The 24,886-nt window shown below is 41.5% G+C and overlaps 1 protein-coding gene across 2 annotated transcripts in view; it reads left to right on the top strand.

Moving 5' to 3' along the window:
* The window catches only part of PERP (p53 apoptosis effector related to PMP22), a 49,937-nt gene extending 39,555 nt beyond the window's left edge, over positions 1-10,382 (top strand). For both annotated transcript variants that reach the window (XM_085612421.1, XM_085612420.1), the window contains exons 2-3: positions 2,356-2,493; positions 5,809-10,382. In XM_085612421.1, coding sequence (XP_085468547.1) covers positions 2,356-2,493; positions 5,809-6,026 — 356 coding nt within the window. In that variant the 3' untranslated portion in view covers positions 6,027-10,382. The remainder of the gene's footprint in view (positions 1-2,355; positions 2,494-5,808) is intronic.
* Positions 10,383-24,886: the final 14,504 nt, after the last annotated feature.

Here is a 24,886-nt window from a genome sequence, read left to right as displayed (position 1 = left end):
AAGATACGGTCTTGCACGCTGGCAAATCGTTTTTTACGCACTCGGACTGTTGACGAATCCTGCTGCTGTGTAGCTTAGTTTCTTCAAGCTGCTGTATCCTCTAGGAACACACTGGTGGAAGATTTACTTTTTATTAGGTTTTATGTATTTTAATATTTTATGGCTTATGAAACATGGTGTGTTTGCCCTCTTTTGCACAGTGTCTATTATATTGTCTGCTTTTATGACTATTTTACAGCCGGATGAAGATGAATTCATTGATTGTTGAGGGCTAAAGCCTTTATAGCAAGGATGGAAATGGTGAAACATAAATTCCCAAATGTGCATGTCCTTGAAAGATGTTGTTCATATCTTCAATCGCACCCCTCCAACTCCTCTGTTCCAGCGTATGGTTGTAAGACACAAAATGATATTGTCCACCGTACAAAGTTCCTCCCCGTATTGTAGGTTTACAGTTCACATAATGATGGCATCGTCTGTCACGCAAAGCAAAGCTGGTCTGGGAACTTACTACAAACCCTAGCCAAGCACAGTTTTCATCCAGAGTTGCTGATGATGAAATCATTGTTAGTCGTTACTTGCCATGTTTTTAGTATGATATTCCCATCATGTTAGCTTTCACTCCCCAACAAGAACATCAACATTTCACAAAAAATACTGTATCCGTTTCCTCCGTCATTGCTTGCGAGCTAATAAATATTAAGACCCTCTACAATGGCATAACTGCTCAACAATTATTTTCAGACTGCAGTCAAGACCAAATTGTATTCATGATATTAGTCACTTCACTATTTGGAAATCTCATTTGCAGAAAATGGGATTTGCACATGTATATACTGTTCTTTGGCCAGTTTCCTCCTACACTTAGTTACATTTTGTAAAAGGTTTTGGTGAGAATCCAGGATATGATACTGAATCGGGTGAATTTATTTGATGAAAATCATCAAGATTTCATAAACAAAAGTTTTCTATTGTTTGTCAAAATGCAGCTTCCTTACCTTCATGGGAGCATCAGACTGATATTCCCTATTTTAGTATTTCACAAAAATAAGTTATAGCCATGTGCATGCTTACTTTAGCCTTTTTGGTACTAAAGTTAAGTGTACAAATTGGATGTGGAAAACCTTTGGGAATATTTGTCTGTATCCACCGACTTCTCTACTTTCCCAGTGCCCACTCCCTTTTCCCTACCCTAAGAGCACTTATGAAGATATTTCTGACACTAAACCTTTGACTGGAAAATAAATCTACCATATTTTCTAGTTTCTCAGTCATTTTGTGCGTGTAAATGCCTGTAAATTCAAATTCTGTAAATCTGGGTATGGCATTTACACCTGCAGTTTTTATTTTATTTCGCACAATCGATTTTAACTTGGGTGCTCAGAAAGTGTTATTAGACTTGGTGCTTTTAATACCTGTGGTCTCATGTTGGAGTTTCCTCGTGTAAACTGGTGGAATGGTGACTGGGTTCTTGTAAACCACTTTTTCCAGGCAAAATACCAGGTGAAGATTTAGTATTAATTCTGAGCAGTTACACAGAAAACCTTCTCTGCCAGCACTCTAAACCGATATCTTTTAAGGCATGCATTGTATGGCTCGCTTTTGGAACTCTGTTATATGGCTCCATTTGTTACACTGTAAAATGTTGTGCAGGTTTAATCAACTTGCCACTACAAAAGATCCACATATTTAAGTGTTGGGGGCTTTCCACTTTTTCGCTGGCGGTACAAGTTACTCAGCAAGGGGCATTTCAGGTGTTATGTTTACTTTTTTCTTTAGCTTAAACATCCCCTTTCGTAGCGCATATTTCGAGGTTTTACCACAGTTCCAGGAGGAAGGAGTGAGTGTAAATGCTTCCACGTGCAGTGTATGTTGACAGAGGAGGAGATGTGGCGCAGTGGCTAGAGCTGCTGACTTTGGAACTTGGCGAACCAGGTTCGAATCCTAGTGTCTGCTCCGCGTTCTGTGATTCTAGCCAAATCACTTAATCTCCCTCTGGATACAAGAAGTGTAATATAGTCTGCTTCTGTTGTAAAGCACGCTAATGCCTATGGGCCACATTCACGCTATATAATGTTAAATTACAAACGTATGCCAAGTAAACATATGCAGGACTAAAGCGCCTACAACCATTAGCCCTGTCCTATGCCATTTGTCAGCACTAATTACTGTGTAAATGATTCCTGTTAAAAGGATTGTATGTACATCTATTTACTGTGGCTACACAGAAAATATAGGCTACTTCTGGTTTTAGTGGAACAAAGTTGAACACCTGTGGCCTATAATCTTGATTGAGATTATGGACTAATGTTATTTATTTTCTGTTTGCTTGAATGAGTTTTCTGTTTTTTTCAGCTTGGGGAAAAGCCACGGCCGCCCTGTTGATCATCGGCTTCATCATCCTGATCCTCTGCTTCCTCCTCTCCTTCGTAGGACTTTGTGTGCCAAATATTGGACTTCTGAGAGTCATTGGAGGCCTGCTCTTCCTTGCTGGTAAGACTTGTGTTACATGAGATCCTTTCATGAATATCTGTGGGAAATGTTCTTTGCCTTTGTTACTATTAGTAGTCTCTTAGTATCTCTAACCTTGTCAAAATTGTAAAACTAGCATAGGAAATAAATAGTTACTCAGGGTATCCGATTGCAAGTTGTTTTGTTATTCATAGACTCCAACGGGTATGGCCAAGCAGGTTTATCGCATTACATCAATCGACGGAAGTAAATGTGACTTTGGCTTTTTTTTCCAGCTTGTTGAAAACGAAGTGGTGACTGCCCCTTTTCATAACTTTATTCATTGAAGGAAAATACTGTTGGATCTACGAACTCTGCCTTCGATTTACATTTGTGCCATAAACGTGTATCAGTTTTTTATTTCTGGTGTAGTTATTGCTTAAGTGAAACAAATGCTAGCGTTACAAGAGTATTACGGGTTGTCGGGCAATAATATTGATCAATTTTAGTTTTATATGGAGGATTAGAGTTGTGCAGTTTTGACAGCGGCTTCCTCGGTTGGTGGTTGAATAGATTTTTGTGTAGACTAACTCTTTAACAAGAATCGCTACACAAAGGACACTTGTAGCATGGCAGTTCCTAGTAAAATCAGGCAGTGGTAGGAGGGACCACATTTGACGAAGAGTTTATGAAGGTGAACGCACAGGGTTAATACACCAGATTGTGTTTGATGCATAATTTGGTTGAACTGTCCCGAAGAGTCCATGACGTTAAAAGCAAAGGAGTAATTCTCTAGAGTGTGGTTTGTGCATAATTTGGATGTGTTGATTCATGCTGAGGAATCCTCTCTATTTGAATGCAGTATTTCTGAGAGCTCCTTTAAGTTGTCCATGGAGGTAACAAAAGTAAGGTAGAATATATCCTGTGTAAAACAAATCTTTTGTCTTCATTCGCCTTGAGGTAAAATGGATCATAACCTAAGAGGTGTCCGTTTGCCATCTGAGGCATTGCTGCCGAGTAGACCAGTGCAGAGGAAAGAAAACCCTCTACAACTGTTTCCTCTCTGAATCACTTGACTGAGAGTTGGATTACCCTCTCCATACTGTATAATTTGACCATAACAGTACTGTTCTCCTGCTATTCTTGCTGCAGTCCAGAACACTCCTCATACTTTATCTACTGCCTTCTGCCACCTACACAACGTGGGAGGGGTTGCCAACAGCCAGTTCATTCAAATCTCTCTCCTAGCAAGCAACATCATGTAAAAGAGGAGTCTTTTAACACTTGAGGTTATTGTTGGATCCAACCGGGCATGCGGTCCAAACAAAACCAGCAGCAGGTTTACCACTATTTGGGAGCATGCAATCTCCAAAATGTCCCAAAAGGTTTTCAAATTAACGCTGGAGACAAATGTATGAATTCCGTTGGCTCTCTCTTCCCTACTCGGATTACAGTATGGTGCCTTGTGAGGTAGAATGTATCCTAGTCTAGCAGCGCAGGAAGGGTACGGTAAATGATTCCGAATCAGGCACAGGTATGCTCGGAGTCATGAAGCAGTTTTGTGAGAGGACACTGGGATTGTTTGGAAGTGTACTGGAGAGTATTTGTTAGAGTTGGCAGTAGATTGATCATCAGTATACTAGAATGAAGTAAAGAGCTATAAGTCTACTGGTTTAGTGGCTTTTGGGGTATGTGGGTGTAAATCTTGGTAAGATGCAAGGGGCACGTGTGAAGACTTTCTGCAGAGCCTAGAATGGTTACAGGCATTGTTGCATACGCCTAGCTTGATTTCAAGTGTGTCAATGAGTGAATTAGCCTAGTGGAACGGGAGGTTGGACTGTGTTCTCCAGGTGTTAGAGGTGTGATAGCAAATCCCGCTGTTGTGGTGGCGATGATGAAGGTAAATATTTGGACTTTGCTGTTTCCCAGTTTGCTAGCAAGGGGGGGGGGGGGGGGGGAGTGCAATGAAGCATTGAAATTCCATGTGAAGTATTGGACACATTTTTCTTTAACAGGTCAGAGTTTGCATCAAGAGTATCCAAATGAGAATGTTGTATACAAGGTGGAATTGAGGAGGATATTTCTTTTTGCTTGCTGTCTGCGGCCTATTGGTGGGGTGATGGCTAAGTAGAGACAAACTCATGAACACTGCCTGTTGAGGTGGCTAAGCTAGAGGGAAACAAGAAGAGTAGTGTTCCAGTAATTTCCAGGCTTGACATAATGATGTGAAGGATGCTGTGTTGACTTTGTCAGAGGCCATGTAGAGGTAATTTAGTTGGATGAGAAGAGAGAACAGATGGTTTGATAGACTGAGGTGATAAAATATGGAGACAAATGATCAGGAAGTTTCAATAGACAGAAGTTTACAAAACCCCAATTGTAGGCGTCTGGAGATGGTAATAGACAAGATATGTAATGATCTTAGTGAATAATATATATTATAGAACTTTGAAGAAGGAAAGAAGAGAGACTGAGCAAATTGAAAAAGATGGCCTGGCGTCAGTGAATCCTTGATAATTAAGGGCACCGTAGATGCCACTTTGCAGCACGAAGCAGGTGCCAGAGTGTAGAGACCTGTGAAAGACTCCGGATAATTGATAGTGTGATGGCTGTCTGTGTAGATATTTTTTGAGAGAAGTTCTGATCAGTGAAGTGTAAATGTTGGTCCAGGTACAGAAGACATTCAGTGCTGGGTGGGAGGGTGCAAATGCTGTATTCTGGTAGTAACGTATGGATGACATCCAGTCAGTTGCAGAGAAAGGGGGTGGTGGCACTGCATTTATGATAGTTGTTGTTGTGTTGGAGAATTAGGTCTACTAGTTCTCCTAGAACCACCATGTTTTTGGATGAACTGAAATTGAGGCTATTCAAACTGGTAAGATTTGTGGATTTCAGCAGCTAACTCGTATTCAGAATTGTCACCTGCCATTCCTGAAACTTATTGAAGTTTTTAGGATTTCATAGCTTCCACCAGATCAAGTCCATGTAAATATTTCTGCAGCTAGTGCCCGCTTTAATATTTAAAAAAAAAAAAAAATGTTGCACATGTAGCTCAGTGTCATGTGTGACACCTTCAGCCGGTCCTAGCTTTTTAGCATACTTCAAGTCCCAGAGTCAAGAGATATTGACTATAAAGCCAGGACAGGCTGAAAGTGCCAAATTTGGCAGCATTGTCCATTGCACATCTTTTACATTTGTGTAATGTTTGGAAAGTGGAGCTCAATGCATAAAAGGTGGTTAGTGATGGAATGCGAGTATAGGCAGATTGCATGGATTGATTCTACTTTAGGGAAATCTATGAACAATCTACAACCATTCACAATTTTGCCTCTCCCTGTTCCCTTTGTGTTCTTGCAGTGATACTCCAGATCATCGCACTGATCATTTACCCGGTCCGATTTACGGAGGAGCTGGCAAATAGCCCCGACAAGTACATGTACAGCTGGACCTATGGGTTCGGCTGGGGGAGCACCATCGTCATGTTTGGCTGTGCCATCTTTTTCTGCTGCCTTCCCAGGTACGAAGACGAACTACTGGGCAATGTCAAGACCAAGTACTTCTACACGTCCGGCTAAACGTCACCTGCATGAGACCCCTCCGACACTTGACTTTCGGATTCCACAAAGACCTTTGCTTTGATACTTCCATTGAAATTATTAGCGTCTGAGTTCTAAAAAACAAATAGATTTTAGGTGAACCCTATATGTCATCCTTTTCATATTGTATGATATTTTGTTTGGATTCCTTATTCCTGTCTTTGTCTTGGACATTTTTCCTCAAAAGAAGGACTAAAGTCAAACCCAGAAAAAACATATATTTTCATAGTTCTCCTTGTTGTACTGTCCATCAAGTGCCTTCACTGTCTTTTACAAGCCTAGCCTTCACTCGCATACGAAAGCCAAGAAGCACTAAGTGCTTTTTTTCAAGTTATACAGTGGACACCATATTTAAATGCATATCTTTTGTTTGTTAAATGGATTTTTTTTATATACATAACGTTTCTATAAGCAACCATAAATGGGAAGGCAACCAATGTTCAAATACATAGTTATATATTTATAAAGGAAGAGAGCACACTTTGCTGAGTATACGCCTTATCTCCCAAGGCCTCTTACAGGATGCCTTTTTCTTCCATTGTAGGGAAGCAAATTGCACTTTCTCTTTCGATGCAATGCAGGAAATTAAATACGGTCTTATTTCATTTAGGTTTATCTTATTATTATTTTTTCTATTTTAAAAAAAGGTGGATAGGCCACTATGATTTTTGTTCTGCTGTGACCCACCTAGTCCCAATCCATGTACACCAGTTTAAAACACTAAGACTAGGCACTTGGTGTTTAAGTAGTGGACGAAAGTGGTAAACTTTAATTATGAACGGAAAGAAAATAGAATGAATGAGATCCAGTTATCTGTTGGATTTCCTGTAATTGCAGAAATGGAGTAACCCTGTTAGGCTGTGTCCACACATTACAACAGGTGTGACATGGCAAATCATTTTGGGTCCTATGTATATAGAATAGGAATAGCGATTTCCAAATAGCGTTTTCATCCAAATCGCTATTTGGAAATTGCTATTCCTTATGTATGAAACATTTTGTTTCAAACCTGTGATTTCAATTGGGTCACAAATGGACATGTCTCAAGAATATTAATGAGGTAGGTCCCAGTTTGAGACCCATTAGGAATCGTAGCCATCAAAGGGATGGTGGCCTGCTGAGGCCAGTAGACCACCTTGTCTTTGATTGCATTTAATAAAGGTTTTTTGTTGTTGTTGAAATGCAACCCATTTTCCTTAAAGAACTGGATGCGTTTGGGACCACTGCCTGCTCTTAAAAAATGTTTTCCCCAAGATTCACAAAGCGGAAGGGGTCCAATGGGGACCCCTTTTAATTTGTGAATGCATTACCACCAACTTTGGGTTGGTGGTAAAATGTGAATGTTTTGCGATCGCATTTTAGCCACAAAACATTTGTACATACCAATGCGATTTGGTATTTGGAATGGATGGCCTAAACACGCCCATTCCAAATACCGAATCCCAAAACCCGAATTGCAATTCAGTACCAAGTTGCTGAATCGCAGTTTGAGCTTTGTACATTCCAAACAGCCTTTTTCCGGTTGCAAACGGGCCAATTCTGTGATTCGACCAGTTTGTGACCGGAAAAATGCTTCGCACATATGGCCCTTAATTTTGTAGTTGACGACAAAAAGCCTCTTACATTGTTTCATGTTTTAAACATATGGGCTTATCCTTTAACCATTTCTTTCTGCTGAAGATCGATGTAATGAAATAGTGAGTATGTGTAATGCCATATGGTAATTGCTGCCCTGCAGTGGGAGAGTGCTAAAAGGTAGACTTTGGAAATTCAAGTTGATGAGCTTAGCGTTTTGCAAAAAAATCCATGATTTTATATAGGTTTTACAACGAGCAAACCTCAACATGGAAATAAGGGTATTGCTGTAGTGTGCTGTCTATCAATTGTATTAGAGGATTTTGCTCAAGTAGGTGGAAATAGTCATTTTAACCTGAAAACCCAGTGCAGCATTGTCTACCATGAACCTGCTGAGAAATGGTGGATGACTTCTAGATTCAGTCACTGTGATGCAGTGACTTATAGCAATTGTCACCCTGTTTTTTGTCATAAATATGACAGTTAATGAACCACAAAGTTTACTAACTTTCACTTTGCAAGTATTGCAAAGTTTAGAGTTCCTTACAGAACGTTGAGTATGAATTTTCAAGCTATAATATTTTTAGAGCAAATTCTTCTACTAAAAAATCGTTTTTCCTCAGATTTATTTCTTTAAAAAAAATTGGGGGTGGGGATTTCTCTTCCCACAGTTTAGTCTTCTCAGTTATTAAGTTTATGAAGAACTCTTCACAAAGTTTGTTGAGGAAAACTATGAAACATCACACAGCCCTAGTAAGAAGGCTTAGGTTGAGACTTTTCACTTTTACTTGCTTAAGTGCTGCCAGATCTATTAACTCATATAATAATACTGTATATATGGCCGATATGTAATGCTAGTGTTTTTATACTACGTGTGGCTTTCTAGTAAAGGATTATGAGTGAAACATTTTTCAGTAGAAGTGTGTGGAGCAAAGCAATTTAGTTTCTTAATACTAGACAGATTAGATTGACATGTGAGATGTATTAAAGCAGGCACCCCACTGTGAGTGGTTAGTAGCGCAGTACAGAAAGCCTAAAGCGAACGATAATGGAAAATGAATATGCATCATATTGAATTCAGGGTCAGACTGGAACAGAAATTAGGCCCGGGAACCAAACTAAAAGTGGCCCACATTTGCAAATCAGGGCAGTTTCAAACTTGTAAAAATGTGTTTAGCTAGGTATAAGAGACAGTATGTATTTGTGCTTGCTGCAGGCAATGTTAGTAAAAACCAGCCCATCTGGCCATAAAACTGGCCAACAAATAGCCAAAAACAACATAGCCCATACACTGATCAGTGAGACCAGCCCTTCGGGCACTGCCAGATTGCCCTATAGGCCATTCTGACCCTGATTGATACGAACCAGTAGTTTATTCTTGACTAGATCTCAGTGTATCTGTGGTGTGCTACAGAAAATGTTATGAAAACTGGACTTCAGGAAAATGGACATTGTGATGGTTGTGATGCCTTTGGCAATGATGATCTTGCAGTTCTATTTGGGGAGGGGGGGGGGGGGTAATGTGCAGGTCTAGACTTGTGAAATCAACAATTCAGTCTGTTGGTCACCTTGCCTCAGAGACATGAATATTAAAAAAAGGTTTTATAGATGAGGACCTACCACATTGGAAGCGTTGAGTGTTGGGTATTTTGAAGATTTGATTTAAGTTCTGTTAGTGGTGTTGCTTGTATTGACCTTGTAGATCAGTGTTGATGAGATGCGTAGGGAGGAGACAAAAGCTTTCATTGGCCTAAACATATTAGCCTATCTTTGAGCTCAATCACAATCCCTCCAATAATCAGTAACAGGCCGAGCTACATCTGTTACTGGGCAAAGCGGTTTCTTTCCTCTTCAAACCCCGGGTCTTTTGCCAGTCTGAATCTGCACACTTTCGGTGAAATTAATAGCATATATGAGGAAGAAGTTATTTGCCACTTGCTGCATAATAAAACACAGATTTGATAATGTATAGTTTAGGATTCTCAAGATTATATCATATATCATTTGTAAAAAGGATTCTGTATGATGACGTCTTATTTTAATGTGCCTCAGTTGTGTTTGTGCTCTGATGTGTTCTCACTGCACAAATGTAACCCCTTGCCCTAAGTGTATCTATTTAATAATTACCCAGAGGCACAGAACATGACAAACCTTCAGCAAGATTTGTTCTTCTTAAATTAGGCCATGAATCCTTCTTTCTTTGGTTTGCTTTCAAGAGTGATCTTAGTCCCAAAGCAATATCTTTCATTTGAACTGATATTTCCTAATGTGGAAAAAAAAGAGTTCCTTTCAAATAACCAGTTTTCTTTTCTGGGTGAGGACCAATATGTTGCTAGGTAAACCATTTACAGTTCCATTATACATGCTAGTACACTTCACTGAGAAAACTGGTGGCACATATTTACTGAAATGCAATACATATTAGCCTCCACATTATTACCTTTTTGTTTTGTGTAGTTTTGTTTTTAGGTTTGCTGCAATTTAATGTGGGGATGTAAACTTCTTTTTTAGAATTGACTAAACTCATGAGGTATGTTTTACTCTGTAACGTATTTTATTTTCTGTTTGATAAAGAGAAAACATGTTTCAGCCTGGTTTGTCAGTAATGAAGCATACACTATATATTTGTTTCGTTTCTAAGATGCAGAATTGTAAACTGATAAATTGGTACTTTAAATGTGTATGTAAATATCTGGCCCCATCATTATTTTTGATATACAGTTTAAAGAAAAATGTAATAAAACAAACTTTACATATTAAGCCATTTTCTGATTTCCTTTGAAATGCTCAACCATATTTGAATAAAAATTGCAGTGCATCAGTTTATGTAACCTGAAAGCTCACTTGGAATAAGACCCTTTAATGAGCTTCAGTGGTAAAGAGAGAGCAGCAGACATCTTTCATGTGTTGTCTTCGAGTGATTTTGTCATTATGGGACTTTTTTGTTCACTTCTAGGTTTGATCGACGACTGCTGTTTACAATGGATGAATTTCAACTACATAATATTTTTGAGGTTTACCTCCCTTTATCTTCCAATGTCCACACTGCTTTTCCCCAGTGTTTCCTGATTGTACAGGTCTGTAAGAAATAGGTGTTCTACATTGGTCCACAAGGGCTGGAGCCATGTCTCATTTTCAAGATATCTACATGTGGCTGATTTGCATGTGGTAAATCTAAACGGTGAATCGGTTATATATTTATTTTCCTGAAAATGTGGAATGTTTGCACTCCTGGACCTAGGTTGGATGATATCCCCGCCATTGTAAACCGTGATGTGCCTGCAAGGTCAGTTTCTCTCTGCTGCAAGTTGTTTGTTCTGGAGATGCTTTATTCGCGTTAACATCTTCGAGGCACATATTTGATATATGGTAAAATCCACCACCCACTGTCAACGAAGGCACTTTTCCAAGAAAATGCTCAGTGATCCTCCCAAACCAAGGCTGCATGCATTGGCTCTGTGCAAGGGAGAAGCCTGCTTTTTCTGGCTAACACTTAAGCCGCTTTAGTAAGACAGATTCTTCTCTGTAGAAAGGTATGAGCCCCTTTACCTATTACAAGGAAGTGCCTTAATTCAACAAAGAAACACGACAGACTATGAGTGGTTCAGAAGGGGGTTCTTTCTGATTAAACCACTGACTGGTGCCAGCAGCTAGGGAAGTGATATCAGACCATCACCTCTCGACTGTATTTCCTGCTGCACCATGAGATGAACCAGGACAACATCATGACCTGCACCCTGAAGTGTGTGTGAGATCACTGATGCCTCTTAATTTCACAGTCAATATGCCCTTTTCCAATGATTCTCTGAGTTTAATATGTGGTGCACAATTTCCTTTATAAGCATTTTCCCTTTAAAGACAAACTTTAGAAGCTCCTCTAACTCCAGTTTTTCAGGTGGGACATTTTGGATGGTTGTCCTCAGTAGGTTTTTGTTCTCCTCGTTGCTACAGATATCTACATGAGATTTGTTTTTTAATCTATTACCTTGTTACATCTGAATAATGTTTCTTTCTAGGATCTATGCAGGTAATCCAGCTATTCTTTGCTCTGCTGCAGTGATGAGAAGCACAGTCGATCTCTATGACTGAGAAGCCCTCAGAAGAACTAACACATTTTCAGGCCATACTTTGTATTCAAGCAGTTCTGATGTTTTTGTTTCTATCACTAAAGAACCCGAACCTCCAGAACTCAGACAGGAAGTGAAACGGGGGGGGGGGGGGGCAGTTCAATAGGAGGGTGGGTGAGAATGGCAGCCTAAAAAAAGTGTGGATATCCTGAATGTATGAGATGATGGTGATGGTGCAGGTGAATGGCATTTAGTTGCAGGGCACTTGGAGATGCCAAACATTTACTGTAGTAATGAGGCTGTAGGCAATGGCCATTTAGGAAAAGGAGACCAGAAACTTTATTAATCCTCGATAAAGCTTGATCAGCGCAATAGCCCCCACTCTAAATGTACACTGAAAGACACTCTGGGTTATTTAATGAGCGATAGCCTCTTTATTTTTTTTTATTTTTATTCCTCATCTCACCTTAAGCGTCTGCAATAACAACAAAAAAGCCAGTTTCAACCTGAAAACACCCTCCGGCTTCTGTTTACTGCTTTAGCTTAGACCAGATCAGGCCAGCATCTTGGTACATGGCTTTGGTAATCTGGTGTAATCATTGGACCGAAAGGGAACTTTAAACCAACCTCATTTCAGTACCCCAAGATAGGAGATATGACCAGATATTTTGATCGTTATCATTCAGGCCACTCTGGCCCAAACGGGCCATACTAAGTGCGGTTGCCAACCACTTCTCGTACAACGGGGGCATTGGGTCTTTCCAACATTTACAGATCTCCCTCCGTGCAATTATGATGAGGCAGAGAAGTAGACCCTTTTGTGTATTAGAAAGCAAACTTATTGGACCAGTGTCTACCCCAAAGAAGACTATTGCTAAATTTAGTTTAAACTCACGTCTGAAAATGGCCAAAAGGGTATTTTCAACATTATGCCAAAAGCCGGATAGAGAGGGACACTCAAAGAACATGTGTAAATCATCTGCCTCAACATACCCACATCTAGGACACTTCGGGGATGAACATGGGGCAAATCTCGCTATCTTCTTGGGGGTGTAGTAGAGCCTATTGATAACAAAGAAATGTTTTTTTTTAATAGAGGCTGGCCTAACATACCTATATAGAGTTTGAACAGATAGGGGATAGAAGTAAATAGCTGTTTCACCCAATACAGACTAATTCCAGATAGAATATGATGGAGGGGTATCAGCATCATCGGCATCCAATAAGCTCTTATACCATAGTCCGACTTCTTTTTTTTTTTTAATCGACTTTGTATTTTGTAGGCAGTGTTCAATTTCCCAATTACCTCGTATCATTTCTTTCTCAGCTGTATACCAGGAGCATAGTTGTATATATTTGAATTTAGAGAAGGAACTGCCTATTTTAGATCTAAGGATCTCCCAGGGGAGAATACCGTCTGATGATAAAAGGTCGGACCAAATCATTATTCCTGCCTTTTTAATTGATAATGCAAGACTGTCTTGTAGGCATAATGGTAGGCCCGGAGAGTCCCAGATAGGGGCAAAATCCGAATAATATCCAATCCCCCATCTCTCTCTAACTCTATGCCATAGATTTAATGCCATTTTTAAGCATTTTAGGCGAACCTTCTTAAAGAATGAGCGATAGCCTCTTAACTACATTTAAAATTAAATCTTTTTATTGGCAACAAGACTTGCTACATACAATACATCCATTGTAGGAGCTTCATAATCTATATCGACCACAATCACTTTTTAATATTAATCCAGCATTTCTTTTCTCTTTGATACACAGAGCATTAACATACACTTAAAAATATAAGAATTAACAATCAAAAGCCGTATAGGGAAGGTGTTGGTCTACTTCCGTTGCTACGTATCGAATGTGGGCTGGTGATTATGGTCCAGTGGCTCGCCCGTCTATCCCGACAATCAGACCGGTTGTACCTTTTAAAAATCATAATGTACAAATTCTTACCCATGTACTGCAACAGCATGCTCCAGTATAATTGGGTGATGCCCCTTTGACCTCTCTGACATTGATGGCACAGGCCCAGCCCTTTTTTTAATTTTTTTTTTTTTAAGCCAAACTTTATAACATTTGAAATCCTGTTTATAAATATTACTGTTTTTCATTAACATAAAAAACTTGACTAGTCTGCCTGTAAAGCAGTATCGGGTATCAACCTTCATCTAAGAAGCAAAAAGTGCCTTATTAAGTTCAGGGAGAAGGTCAATGGCCTGAAAGTTGAAAAGCAACTGGCCTTAGCGCCAACCGTTTTTAGTCCGAGCAGTTTGAAATTTATCTGAAAGAATGTTAATTCATTTGAATATGGAGCTGGATATTAGAATATAATTCCAGTGCGGCAGACGACAGCCAAGTTGGAGTCCTAAACTCATCCCATTGACTTTGCATGTTAACTCGAGTACAGACAAGTGGGGATGTTCCGCTTTCACTGCCTGCTTTGCCATAAAATATAAAGCAAGGAAGTTTGCGTTGTATGAGATCTTCCACGAAATGACCGGTTACTTATCTGTAATCTTCATTACTTCGAGTCCTGGTCTTTCCGTTCCATTCCTGAGCCCGTCCCTCTCTCCCTGGTTTCTGTTTATGGTGATTTTTGTTAATTTTTTTTTTCCTTGTGAGTTTCTTTGGTATGCTCAAGATGTCCTGGCTGATGTGCTTCCCCCTTTATGCATGCTGGGTAGACGGCGCCATATTGGGGGATGTATTTTGACCTCCGCTAGGTAATCGTTTCTGTGGAGCAGGCGTACTGCTCATCCTTAAGGAATGGGACGGGAAGGTAGTCCAGTTTCTGTTATGCCTTGCTAAGAGCGTTGTAGAAAAAGAACCTTAGTCTGATTGCATAACATGATGCAAGACAATTATTCTCTGCTTCTTTTTTGTATATTGCGCATAAAAACCCACCACGACCTAAGAAAATCCAGAAACAAACCTGTTTGCAGGCAACAGCCAGATCATTTTTGCCACTCAATCAACATAACCTTGGTGGGGATATTGGGCACCAATCGAACAACACCTCACACAGACGGGGTTTACAAGTACAGATTTTACTTATTTTACTGCTGTGCAGTACTCGCTCCCTTCACGTTCATTAACAATATCGACTTGGGGAGCTTTATTCTGTTTGTTGCCATAAAGACAGATCAAATACTGCCCCCAAATATACTTTTTTCTTTGGTGGCACATTTGTCTTCTAAATCTACAACCTTTGGGCTGGAGCCACCTTAGGCCCATAATGGCCGCTTTCTCTTGAAGCTCCTAATATTGGTTCCTTCTCACCTGCTGCTGTATCGTGAGACCATGCAATGTCCTGAAATAAGTCGTAGCTAGAGGGGAATAAGCTCCACCCATCAAAGGCTGCAAGAGCGTTTTCTATACCCAAAGGAATCCCTAGTCCGCTTGAATCGTGATGCGGGCTAGGAGGAGTGCCATGAGAACCTGATGCATGGTTTTGGTAAGAAAAAGTCCATCCTCTGGTTTCAGATGGGGGGGTGGAGTGCTGCTTAAATGAATTACAAGACTACATAGCAAGTCTAAATTCAAATCAATCACTTTAGAGCAACTGTCATGGCCGCTTAAGTTGAACTACAGGGGCACTCTGAGAGTAGTGGAGGTTTGCAGAACTAAAAATAGGACAGTTGTGAGGGTCAGCTCCTTGAAGACCAAGATTTCTCAAAGCCAGTCGGTGTCGCTACTCAACAACACAGTTGGGAGTATTTGAATTAACTGAATCAAAAGAGAGGTGGGAGCAGAAGAAAAAGCTGTAGCAGTGGTGGAAGCAGAAGCACTGGAATGCGGGGGTAGAGAAGAAAGGAAAAATAAAGGTGCAGGAGAGACAACCATTTGCCACACCCCTGGTTTTTGCACCCCTAAGAATGCAGCCAGGGTAGTAGCATGGGTGCAGTGGGAGCGGTCACCTAGCAGAATGTTTGGGTCATCTTGAGTGGCTGAGGTTGCTGGGCTCTGATGGAGAGATGGAAGGTGCCATGGAGTGGGAAGTGTCATTGAGCCTGACCAGGGGAGAGACAAGTGTTGAAGCGCCATGAGTAGGAGAGTCAAAACTTAGGGAAGAGCAGTGAAGTAGGGTGTGGGAAAAGAACCTGCAGGGGAGAAACCGAGTGGGAACGCAATAGGGAAGAGAGCAGCAAAGAGTCAGAGGCTGCAAGGAGCAGACACACTGGAAGGGAGCAACAGATGCACTCCCACTGAGTTCTAAAAGTCAAATGGTCAAGAAACATGCAAAAGGAAACTAAGCTCATTGACATCAGCATTGGGGCAATGTGATTCATCCTATCAAAAAACTGCATCTATCTGCTGGAAGGCCATTCATCAGTAGCAGGGAGCTTAGACAAGCAAGCCATGAAATTATGAGAAATTCTTTTTCTTTTTAAACGCATCCCGTTTTCCTCAAAGGAAAAACAGGATGCGTTTAAAAACAAAAAAAAGAAACTTTGCATTTTCATTTTTTGAGAGTAGGCAGTGGTCTATGGGACCACTGCCTGCTCTTAAAAAATACTTGTTTTCCATTCTTAAAGGAGGAGTCCGTTGGGGAACCTTTCCCTTTGGCGAATGGAGTGAGTATGGTTGACAAGGCTTCTTATCTCCAACACTGATGTGGTTACTAATAAAAAAAAAAAAAGTTTAAACAAAAAACCTACAACATTCTCTGGCTATCAACTGCTTAAATTAATTTATCTACTCATCATTGCAGTGGGGATTTAACTAAACGTATACGTATACAGCACCAGGAGTCTGTCCAGTAAAAGCCCTCGCGAGTTTATTAGTGCCAGTAGAGCAGTCCTGCTTTTGTTCAAGACCTCTTTTGGGAAATTGGATACTGTTTCTGCATAAATCATTCAACACCTCCTCCTCTGTTGGTAATGAACACTGTCAAAATATGCAGTTGCCAGTTGATAATGAGACCGAGTTCGACATGCTGCCGACAAAAACTATCAAGAGTTATTTTCTAATAACCTTATGAATGTTTTTGACATATGTTTCTCATTCCCCTTCTAATACCCTGTGCCGTTTGCAGGGCCGACTCATCTGAGTCTGTAGGACGGGCTCTGCTGGGTCTCGCGCTGCTGGGGTCTCTCCCCACCTATGCTGCGAAGTGCATTAAAGTCAGTCACGGCCCGCGCAGGTAAGAGCGGTGGGGCCGTGTTGAGGGTGGGATTCGACAGACGGCCACGAGGGGAAATTAAATATTTATTTAATTTCCCCTCGTGGTCGTCTGTCGAATGCACGCCAACCTACCCCCCCCCCCCCCCAACCCGGCTTCAACGCCCCACCGCTCTTACCTGCATGGGCCGCGGCTGATTAAAGTATGGGAACTGTAATGCAGCATGCAATAGGTGGCGGGTGGTAAGCATAAGGGCTGGGTCAAAGGTGTGGCTAAAAAACGATATATTCTGTAAGTTTTTGTTGGCTCTTTCACTTTCAGGTAACTACATATAAAACAACACAGAGCTTTCATAAAAAATAAATATTAGTTTAATTAATCGATGGAAAATGCACTATCGCACATTATGAAACCTCGATTAATTAATGTACTATAGAGGTCTGTGTGTAACCAGAAAGCCACAAAATTAATCTTGGTTGGTGCAGTGGAGAATAGTGACGTGTATTTTTAGTGGTACGAGGTCCCAAACTGACAGAAAGTAAGTCATTATTTTAAGCTTGCAGTACACACAGTAGTAGGCAAGTTTGAGATAAAAAGATGCTTCTAAAATATAGGTTTGAGTAGTACACAGACTACAAAGTGGAATCTTTTTATATAACTGTCCCTTGGGAGTACACACTTGACAGCTCAGTTGGTAACTCCCTTGTCCGACCACTCCCAAAGAATAACTCTCATTGGGAAGCTTAAAGTGATTCCATCAATTAAATCCAATACAGACTTCCATGCTTCCTTTACATTTGCAGATTTACCAGTTGCACACATTTGCATTTCTTTCAGGCAGCAGGCATCCTGGCAAGAAGACTTTTTTAGCTGTCTGCCCGCTTTCGGTTTCACAACACAGGAGACTGTGGAAATATGGATTTTTATGATCAGTTATGTCCCCTATCTTGGACCCCAACGGTTTCATGTATAAATCATAAGTACATGTATGTTTCCTCCAGTTTCAGTTATGAAGACGCAAACACATGTGCGTCCACCGTCAACATGTCCTCTTTCAGACCCGCCATGAATGAGCCGGATACTCTATTCCTAAGTATGAAAGGCCACCGGCTTTATATGGTTCACTTCCCACATTTCTTACAGTCCAGGCGAGTAGGCCCTGATTCTGTCATCAAGCCTTTTCTGCCTTCTGCCTCTGAAAGCTCCAGTCTGAGCTCGCATCTGTATCCATGAACTTTGTCCTACTCCCTGTGCGGCTAACGGTGCCTGCCTCGACCTGTCTGCTTGCCAAAAACTGTATTTACCTTCAAGATTATCTGCTCTGCTCCGCTCTTCACCCAATGCGTTCCTGTCTAGTAGTTTAAGTAAACATTCTTTCAGCTACCGAGCAAAAGGCCCGGCTTCTCTGTCTTTATGCAAGTAATTCATAGCCCTGTTACTATGGAAGATTTCTGCCCTCGCATCTAGTGTAGACACTTAGACGCTTGTACACGCACTAACAGTCAGTATAGTCAGTATAGAATAAGATTCTATCCTAAGAGACCTTTCTTTTTGGATAACACAGTTCTTTAAACATAGGATGTTAGATATGATTTGGGATTAGGTTGACATAACCCCAGACTTCTGTCTCCACATGTAGAGCTAAATGTCAAGTCCCCTTCACCCCCTAGTTGCACGTCAATCACACGTCATGCTGCTGCGCGCGCATCTCTGCCAAGTATTTCTGCTGACATTGCGAAATTCTTCCGTGGAACCACCCATTTATGACATCATATCCAATGACGTTCTTTAAGTTACGCCCAGTTACACCCATTTTAGTTACGCATGTATGTTCTTATCTTTGTTATCAACTGTTACGCCTCCTGCATCTGTTTCACTGTAATGCCTATTGTATAAAAATGATTACTTGTCAATAAAGTTTGTTCTTCACTTCCTGAACCTTCGTGGTGATGGAATATGGAGTCCATCGATTCGAATTGATTTTGGAATAAAGCCCGTTCCGAACCTCTAATACCACGGATTCTGCCTCTTATTTTACTGAGCTATTATTATAGATTTTCCGCATCAAATTAAGTTCCGGTAATTAAATTATTTACCACATAAATGGCGCCCGAATAGGGACACTTTCTCATCTCACGCGCCGGAGGTGCGTTGCAGGTCCGGTCTCCTGCCACAGCTGGACGGACAACAACGCGTACCCACAGGATTTCCTGTATCTCCCTCCTGCCGAGCGGGGGTAACTGAGGCTGCGATCAACACCCAGACGAGGCGGTGAGAAGTGCGAAGTATCCCGACCAGAGCCTAGCTGAGAGAGCAAGATCCGAGGTATACAGAGGCCCACCAGGTTCCGAAGTCCCGAAGTTTCGAGTCGAGTCCAGTCCGGTCCGAGTCCAGTTCAGTTCAGTTCCGAGGCCTTTCGTTCCGAGCTACCCGGTGAGTACCATTGTCGGGGAGGCGTTCTGACGTGCACATAGGTTGTGCCGGTCAAGACGGGTTTGGGTACACAAATCCGGTCTGCACTGTTTCAGCAGTGTATCTGTACTGTTTAGCAGTATATCAAGTATGTCTAGTATATAATCCAGAATTACCTAGTTAGTGCCGAGTATCATGTTTAGTGACTAGTTCCCTAAATGGCCATCATTGTTGTTCATTAAAGGTTAAATGTTAAAATGTTTTAAATACGTTCTGTATATTGTGGTGTGAATGACTGTTCATTATTGTGTTTTGTTGTATTAAACGTGTTCAGAATTAGGTATCAGATCAGATCAGTTCTCAAAAATGCCGCTCTTTTCGAAATTAAGACAGATAAAAACTAGAAAAGGGGTACTCGAAGAAGCTGTTCCCATTCCTCCTAGGGACACTCCAGGGTACTTCATGTATCATAAACATGGCCTAGACGCCATATTATTTCTTGATTTATGGGTAGACTACACCAAGGAATTACCAGAAAGTCAGAGGTGGCCCGCAGCTGGGACCTGGGATGCAGATTGCATCGTGAAAGTAGAGGAAGAATTATGGAAAAAGAAAGCTAGACAATCACAGAAAGATGCCATTGAATTATGGCGTAAAGAATCGTATAGACGTACAGAAAAAGCACGTAGACAGGAAGAGAAGAGTAAGGAGAATTCAAATAAAGTTCGAGAAAATCTATTAATTGAAGAAGGTACTCGAGTAAAATCAGAACAAGTAGACAGACAACGAAATGCCCTTATGAATGGTATGTATCCTCTTCTGGCCGAAGGGTTACCTAAGGCTACTCCGGAGATACCAAAAGACTTGCCACCCCCATTGTTCCCGATAAAAGTACATCCCAAAGGGCATCCCAGAACCGCGGAAGATGTTTTTCTTTCCTCTTATTTAGACGGCGCAGCTCCCGAGTATGCTAATGCTGCGCCACATAGACCGCCTGCCGAGGGGGTTCAACGCCAAGACCCTCCTCCGTCTGTACCGCCGCAACAACAAACTCCGACACAAGTTCCGGCAAGCACATCTGTTTCTACAGCTGTACCCACATCTATGGTTGCTATATCACGTTCAACGAATCCTTTCACATCCGGCACCCCAGGTGGTGCTACGGGAGGTACAACAAACATTTTTTCCACGCCACCCAGAGTAAATAAACTTTCCTTTCAAGAATTAGCACACCAACGTACGCCCAAACTAGTAACTCCCGACACGCTTAAGGAACTTCTAATAGATTGTAGATATGACCCTGTGCCCGGAAAAGGGGACGAAATGCTGCTGGCATCATTACGTATCCGACGAGCTGCAATATATTTAGGGAGGCTACCAGGAATGACTACACATTTAGAAAATATATATCACTTTGTCCAGTCAGGACGAGATTCTGAAAGTATTAATAGAGCCTTGGAGTACCAGAAAGTGGAGATACAGGGGGAATTGTTACGTTTCCTCATAAATTGTGTGATCAGAAATCAAGACAGACCAGGGGTAAATCCGGAAGAAATGCAAATTCTTACCACATGGAGTCGGAATATATCAGAGGGGAGACATGATAAACGATCATGTATAGTAGCTATGTGCCGCAAGATCCGTAAAGAAGTAGAACGAATACACGAAGAAAGATTAGCAGTAGACGAGCCTGAACAAACCGAGGAGGAGGAAGAATTAGAACTGCCCACAGGACGGTTAGAAACCATGGCCTATGTAGATAGAGGAAGATCTTGTAATAATACTAGAGGCTTTACTGATCCGATACGTCCGATACGTCCAGATAATAACAGAAATTTCCAAACCCCTATAATAAATATAAGGTCCCCCGAGCATTCGTTCCAAGCTGCTGACAAATTACTCCGAGAACGAAGGGGTTATCATCTACTCGATTCTATGGACGAACAAGAATTAGCCAGGTCAGCCGTTCATTGGGTTGATAGTCCCGGAAAATATAGTGATGACACATTAGCGCACACGTTTTTGAACCTTACCCCAGATGAACAGCGTTTAGCTGGTATCTATATGATTCAACAACTCCTTATATTATATAAAAGCCAACACTCCGATCCTGGTCCCTTACCTAATATCTTGACTGAACTACTCACGAATAAATGGAGAGGTTCAGGTACTGAGCTAATTAGGGAAATACTAGAATCCAGAAAGCAGTACATTCTTTTTGTATGTCCCGAACATGTCTCACTGCCCATAAAAGAAAGAACGACGTATTATATGGATAGACAGAACCCCTTACGCGAAGTGCACCCGATAAAAGGTGATGACAATCAGTTTAAACGTGTGTTTGTATACACACCCATATCTAAAATAGAACTATTAGAAATGAAGAAAGTGGTACCCAGTCATGACAAAGACCCAGCGGGTTTCCACCGTGAAATTAAAGACATGTTGCTCATGGGAGAATATACCTATCCCGACATTATGACAATATTGAAGGTATTAATGCCCGCGGGCATTTACGAAAAACTCAAGGAAAAGGATTGGGAGGTGGGAGACCAGAAGATAGATTGGACAGCATTAGAAAACGAAGAAAAAGCTCGAGGTCCAGGTTCAGGGCTTGGGGAAAAGACCAAAACACTACCAGGTTTACTAGTACAGGTACTGCCACGTTTATTAACTACGAAAAAGGAAGACTGGGGTGCAATCTCAGCCTGTAAACAAAAGCACGATGAGGACACTAGTGATTTCTATGCCCGATTCAAAAAATGTTTTGGTATAAATAGTGGAATAAAAGCAAGTAGCGAATCATATCCACATCTGTTTGTGACAAAATTAGTTGAAAATTCCTTGCCCCAAGTTAAGAATAGAGTATTGAAATTCGAGAGTACCTGGCAAGGTAACACTCTGTCACAAATGTTACAAATGCTACAGTATCATCACAATAGAATTAGAGAGGAACAAGAACATGAACAAAGACGCATGAAAGACACGAAAATGAAAATGCTAGTTTCTCAGACAGTTCCAGCTGACGGTCATAAAAAGGGTATGACACAGTCCAGTGTTTCAACCGGTCCTGTAAAAGGGACATGCAACTATTGTAAACAGCCAGGCCATTATGTACACGATTGCCCAGTTTTAAAACATAATATCGCCACAGGTAATACAAAAGAAAGACCACGGCCACTTAGACAGGATCAGAACCAACAAGGAGCCCCGCAGCATGCACAGTCCATGCCAGCTCCGCAACAGTCTCTGCCAGCTCCACCACCGCAGCCTATTGCTGCCACACAAACAACGACACGACAGATGTACCAGACCGCACAGTATGACTATCCTGATTATCAACGATACTCATGAAACAGCCTAGAGAGGGAAGTTGGCTTACCCCTTATCGAGGTCCCTGTAGATCAAGAAGGACCTTATGTACACAGTGAACTATTAGGCCAAGATAGAAAATTTTTACTTGATACAGGGGCAAGCCGAACAACTATAAAACGTAGTGAAGTTCCAGGGGCACCCCTCTCAGGCTCACAGAATATTTCCCTTGGTTTTTCAGGAAAACCTATCATTAATGAGGTATCACAGCCTCTTCCCCTTACGATTGGTCCCTTGACACGAACTACAGATTTATTGCTTACTAAATCATGTCCAGAAAACTTGTTAGGTATAAAAACATTGAAAGCCCTAGGAGCTATAATATGTTGTTCTCCGGAAGGAGTAAGATTGTTTCTACGTGATTTCAAAGGGCACTATGTGTCCCGAGACATGGATCACCGACTGCAGACTTTACCCACACATTTATGGGCACAAGGCCCTACAGATGTTGGTTGCATGAACATTACACCATATCGAGTCACACTAAAGACAGGAGTGGTACTACCACGAATGCGACAATACAAGTTCCCCCCAGATGCTGTAGTGGCTTTACTGCAAATCATTGACGAGCTCATTGGCCAAGGAGTGGTTGTGGAAACCGACTCCAATGTATGTAATTCCCCGATAATCCCGATTCTTAAACGAACTGATCCAAAAGCCCCGCCAGTATATCGATTGGTTATTGATCTGCGCGAATTAAATAAATGTATTGTACCACAATACCCCGTAGTTCCAGACATTTCTTCATTACTGACAGCCATTGATTCCGAAGCAACATTCTTTACTGTAATTGATCTCAAGAATGCCTTTTTCAGCGTCCCAATAGATCCGGAAAGCCAATACTTGTTCGGATTTAGTTTAAATGGACGAAGCTTTAAATTCACACGCGCACCTCAAGGATTCACAGAAAGCCCCAGCATCTATAGCCAAGCACTGAAACGAGAACTTGACAGTATCCACATGCCAGTCAACACTGCCCTGCTTCAATATGTCGATGATCTGCTGATCACCGCTAGAAGCGAACCTGAATGTGAAAAAGCCTCACTGACGGTTTTACAATTCTTGGCCGAAAAGGGGCACAAGGTGTCCCCTTCTAAGCTGCAATTCTGTGTCCAGCGAGTTGTTTACCTTGGTCACTCGCTGTCCAAGGAGGGAAGGCAGCTTACACCAGATCGCATCCAGTTAATTGCTAACATGCCAATACCCAAGACACAAAAGGAGGTGCGGGCTTTTATAGGCCTCACTTCATATTGTAGGCAGTGGATCCCTCAGTATGCATTTCTAGCAAAACCACTCATTCAGTTGACAACACAGGAGGCAGCCACATCGACTGTCCTCCCTTGGACTCAGGAACATACACAAGCTTTTGAAAGCCTAAAGAAAGCTTTATGTCAAGCACCTGTCTTAGCAACACCATGTTACAATAAACAGTTTACACTCTTTGTTACAGAACGCGAAGGTACTGCTTTGTCAGTACTCACACAGGAACAAGCAGGAGCACACAAACCATGTGCTTATTTTTCTAGTACATTAGATCCCGTAGCTCAGGCTCTGCCTGCGTGTCTGAAATCAGTGGCAGCGACAGCTTTAGCAATCAGACAAAGCGATGCCATAGTGTTAGGACATCAATTGACAGTACAAGTACCACACGCAGTAGAGGTTCTCTTGAACCGCACACAAACACAACACTTGACTATAGCGAGACTCACCGGTTACGAATTTACATTGTTTCAGCCACACATAGAAATCAGACGTTGTAGTACATTGAATCCTGCCACACTGTTACCAGTAAACGGAACAGACCCACTAGCACATGATTGTATTGAAGTTATTACTATCACGACGAAACCTAGACAAGACTTGACAGACGTCCCATTGTCAGACCCAGACCTGACGTTGTATGTAGATGGTTCATGTATGAGAACAAGTACAGGAGAGCTAGTGGCCGCGTATGCAGTCACAACAGACACTGAAGTCGTTGAAACAAATCGTATTAATACCTTGTCAGCTCAAGCAGCAGAGCTCATCGCTCTGACACAAGCCTGTATTCAAGCCACAAATAAGAAAGTCAACATATACACTGATTCACGTTATGCATTCGGAGTTGTACATGACTTCGGCGTGCTGTGGCGAGAGAGAGGTTATTTAACTTCTCACGGTGCCCACATTCAGCACGGACCCCTCATTCATGCCTTATTAGATGCAATACATCTACCCGCTGCAATATCAATTATGAAATGTAAAGCTCATACGAAAGTTACTGATATCATTTCCCAAGGCAATGA

This window comes from Triturus cristatus, chromosome 6 (assembly GCF_964204655.1).
Source record: "Triturus cristatus chromosome 6, aTriCri1.1, whole genome shotgun sequence".
Lineage (NCBI taxonomy): Eukaryota > Metazoa > Chordata > Amphibia > Caudata > Salamandridae > Triturus > Triturus cristatus.
This window is presented reverse-complemented; position numbering and strand designations above follow the sequence as displayed.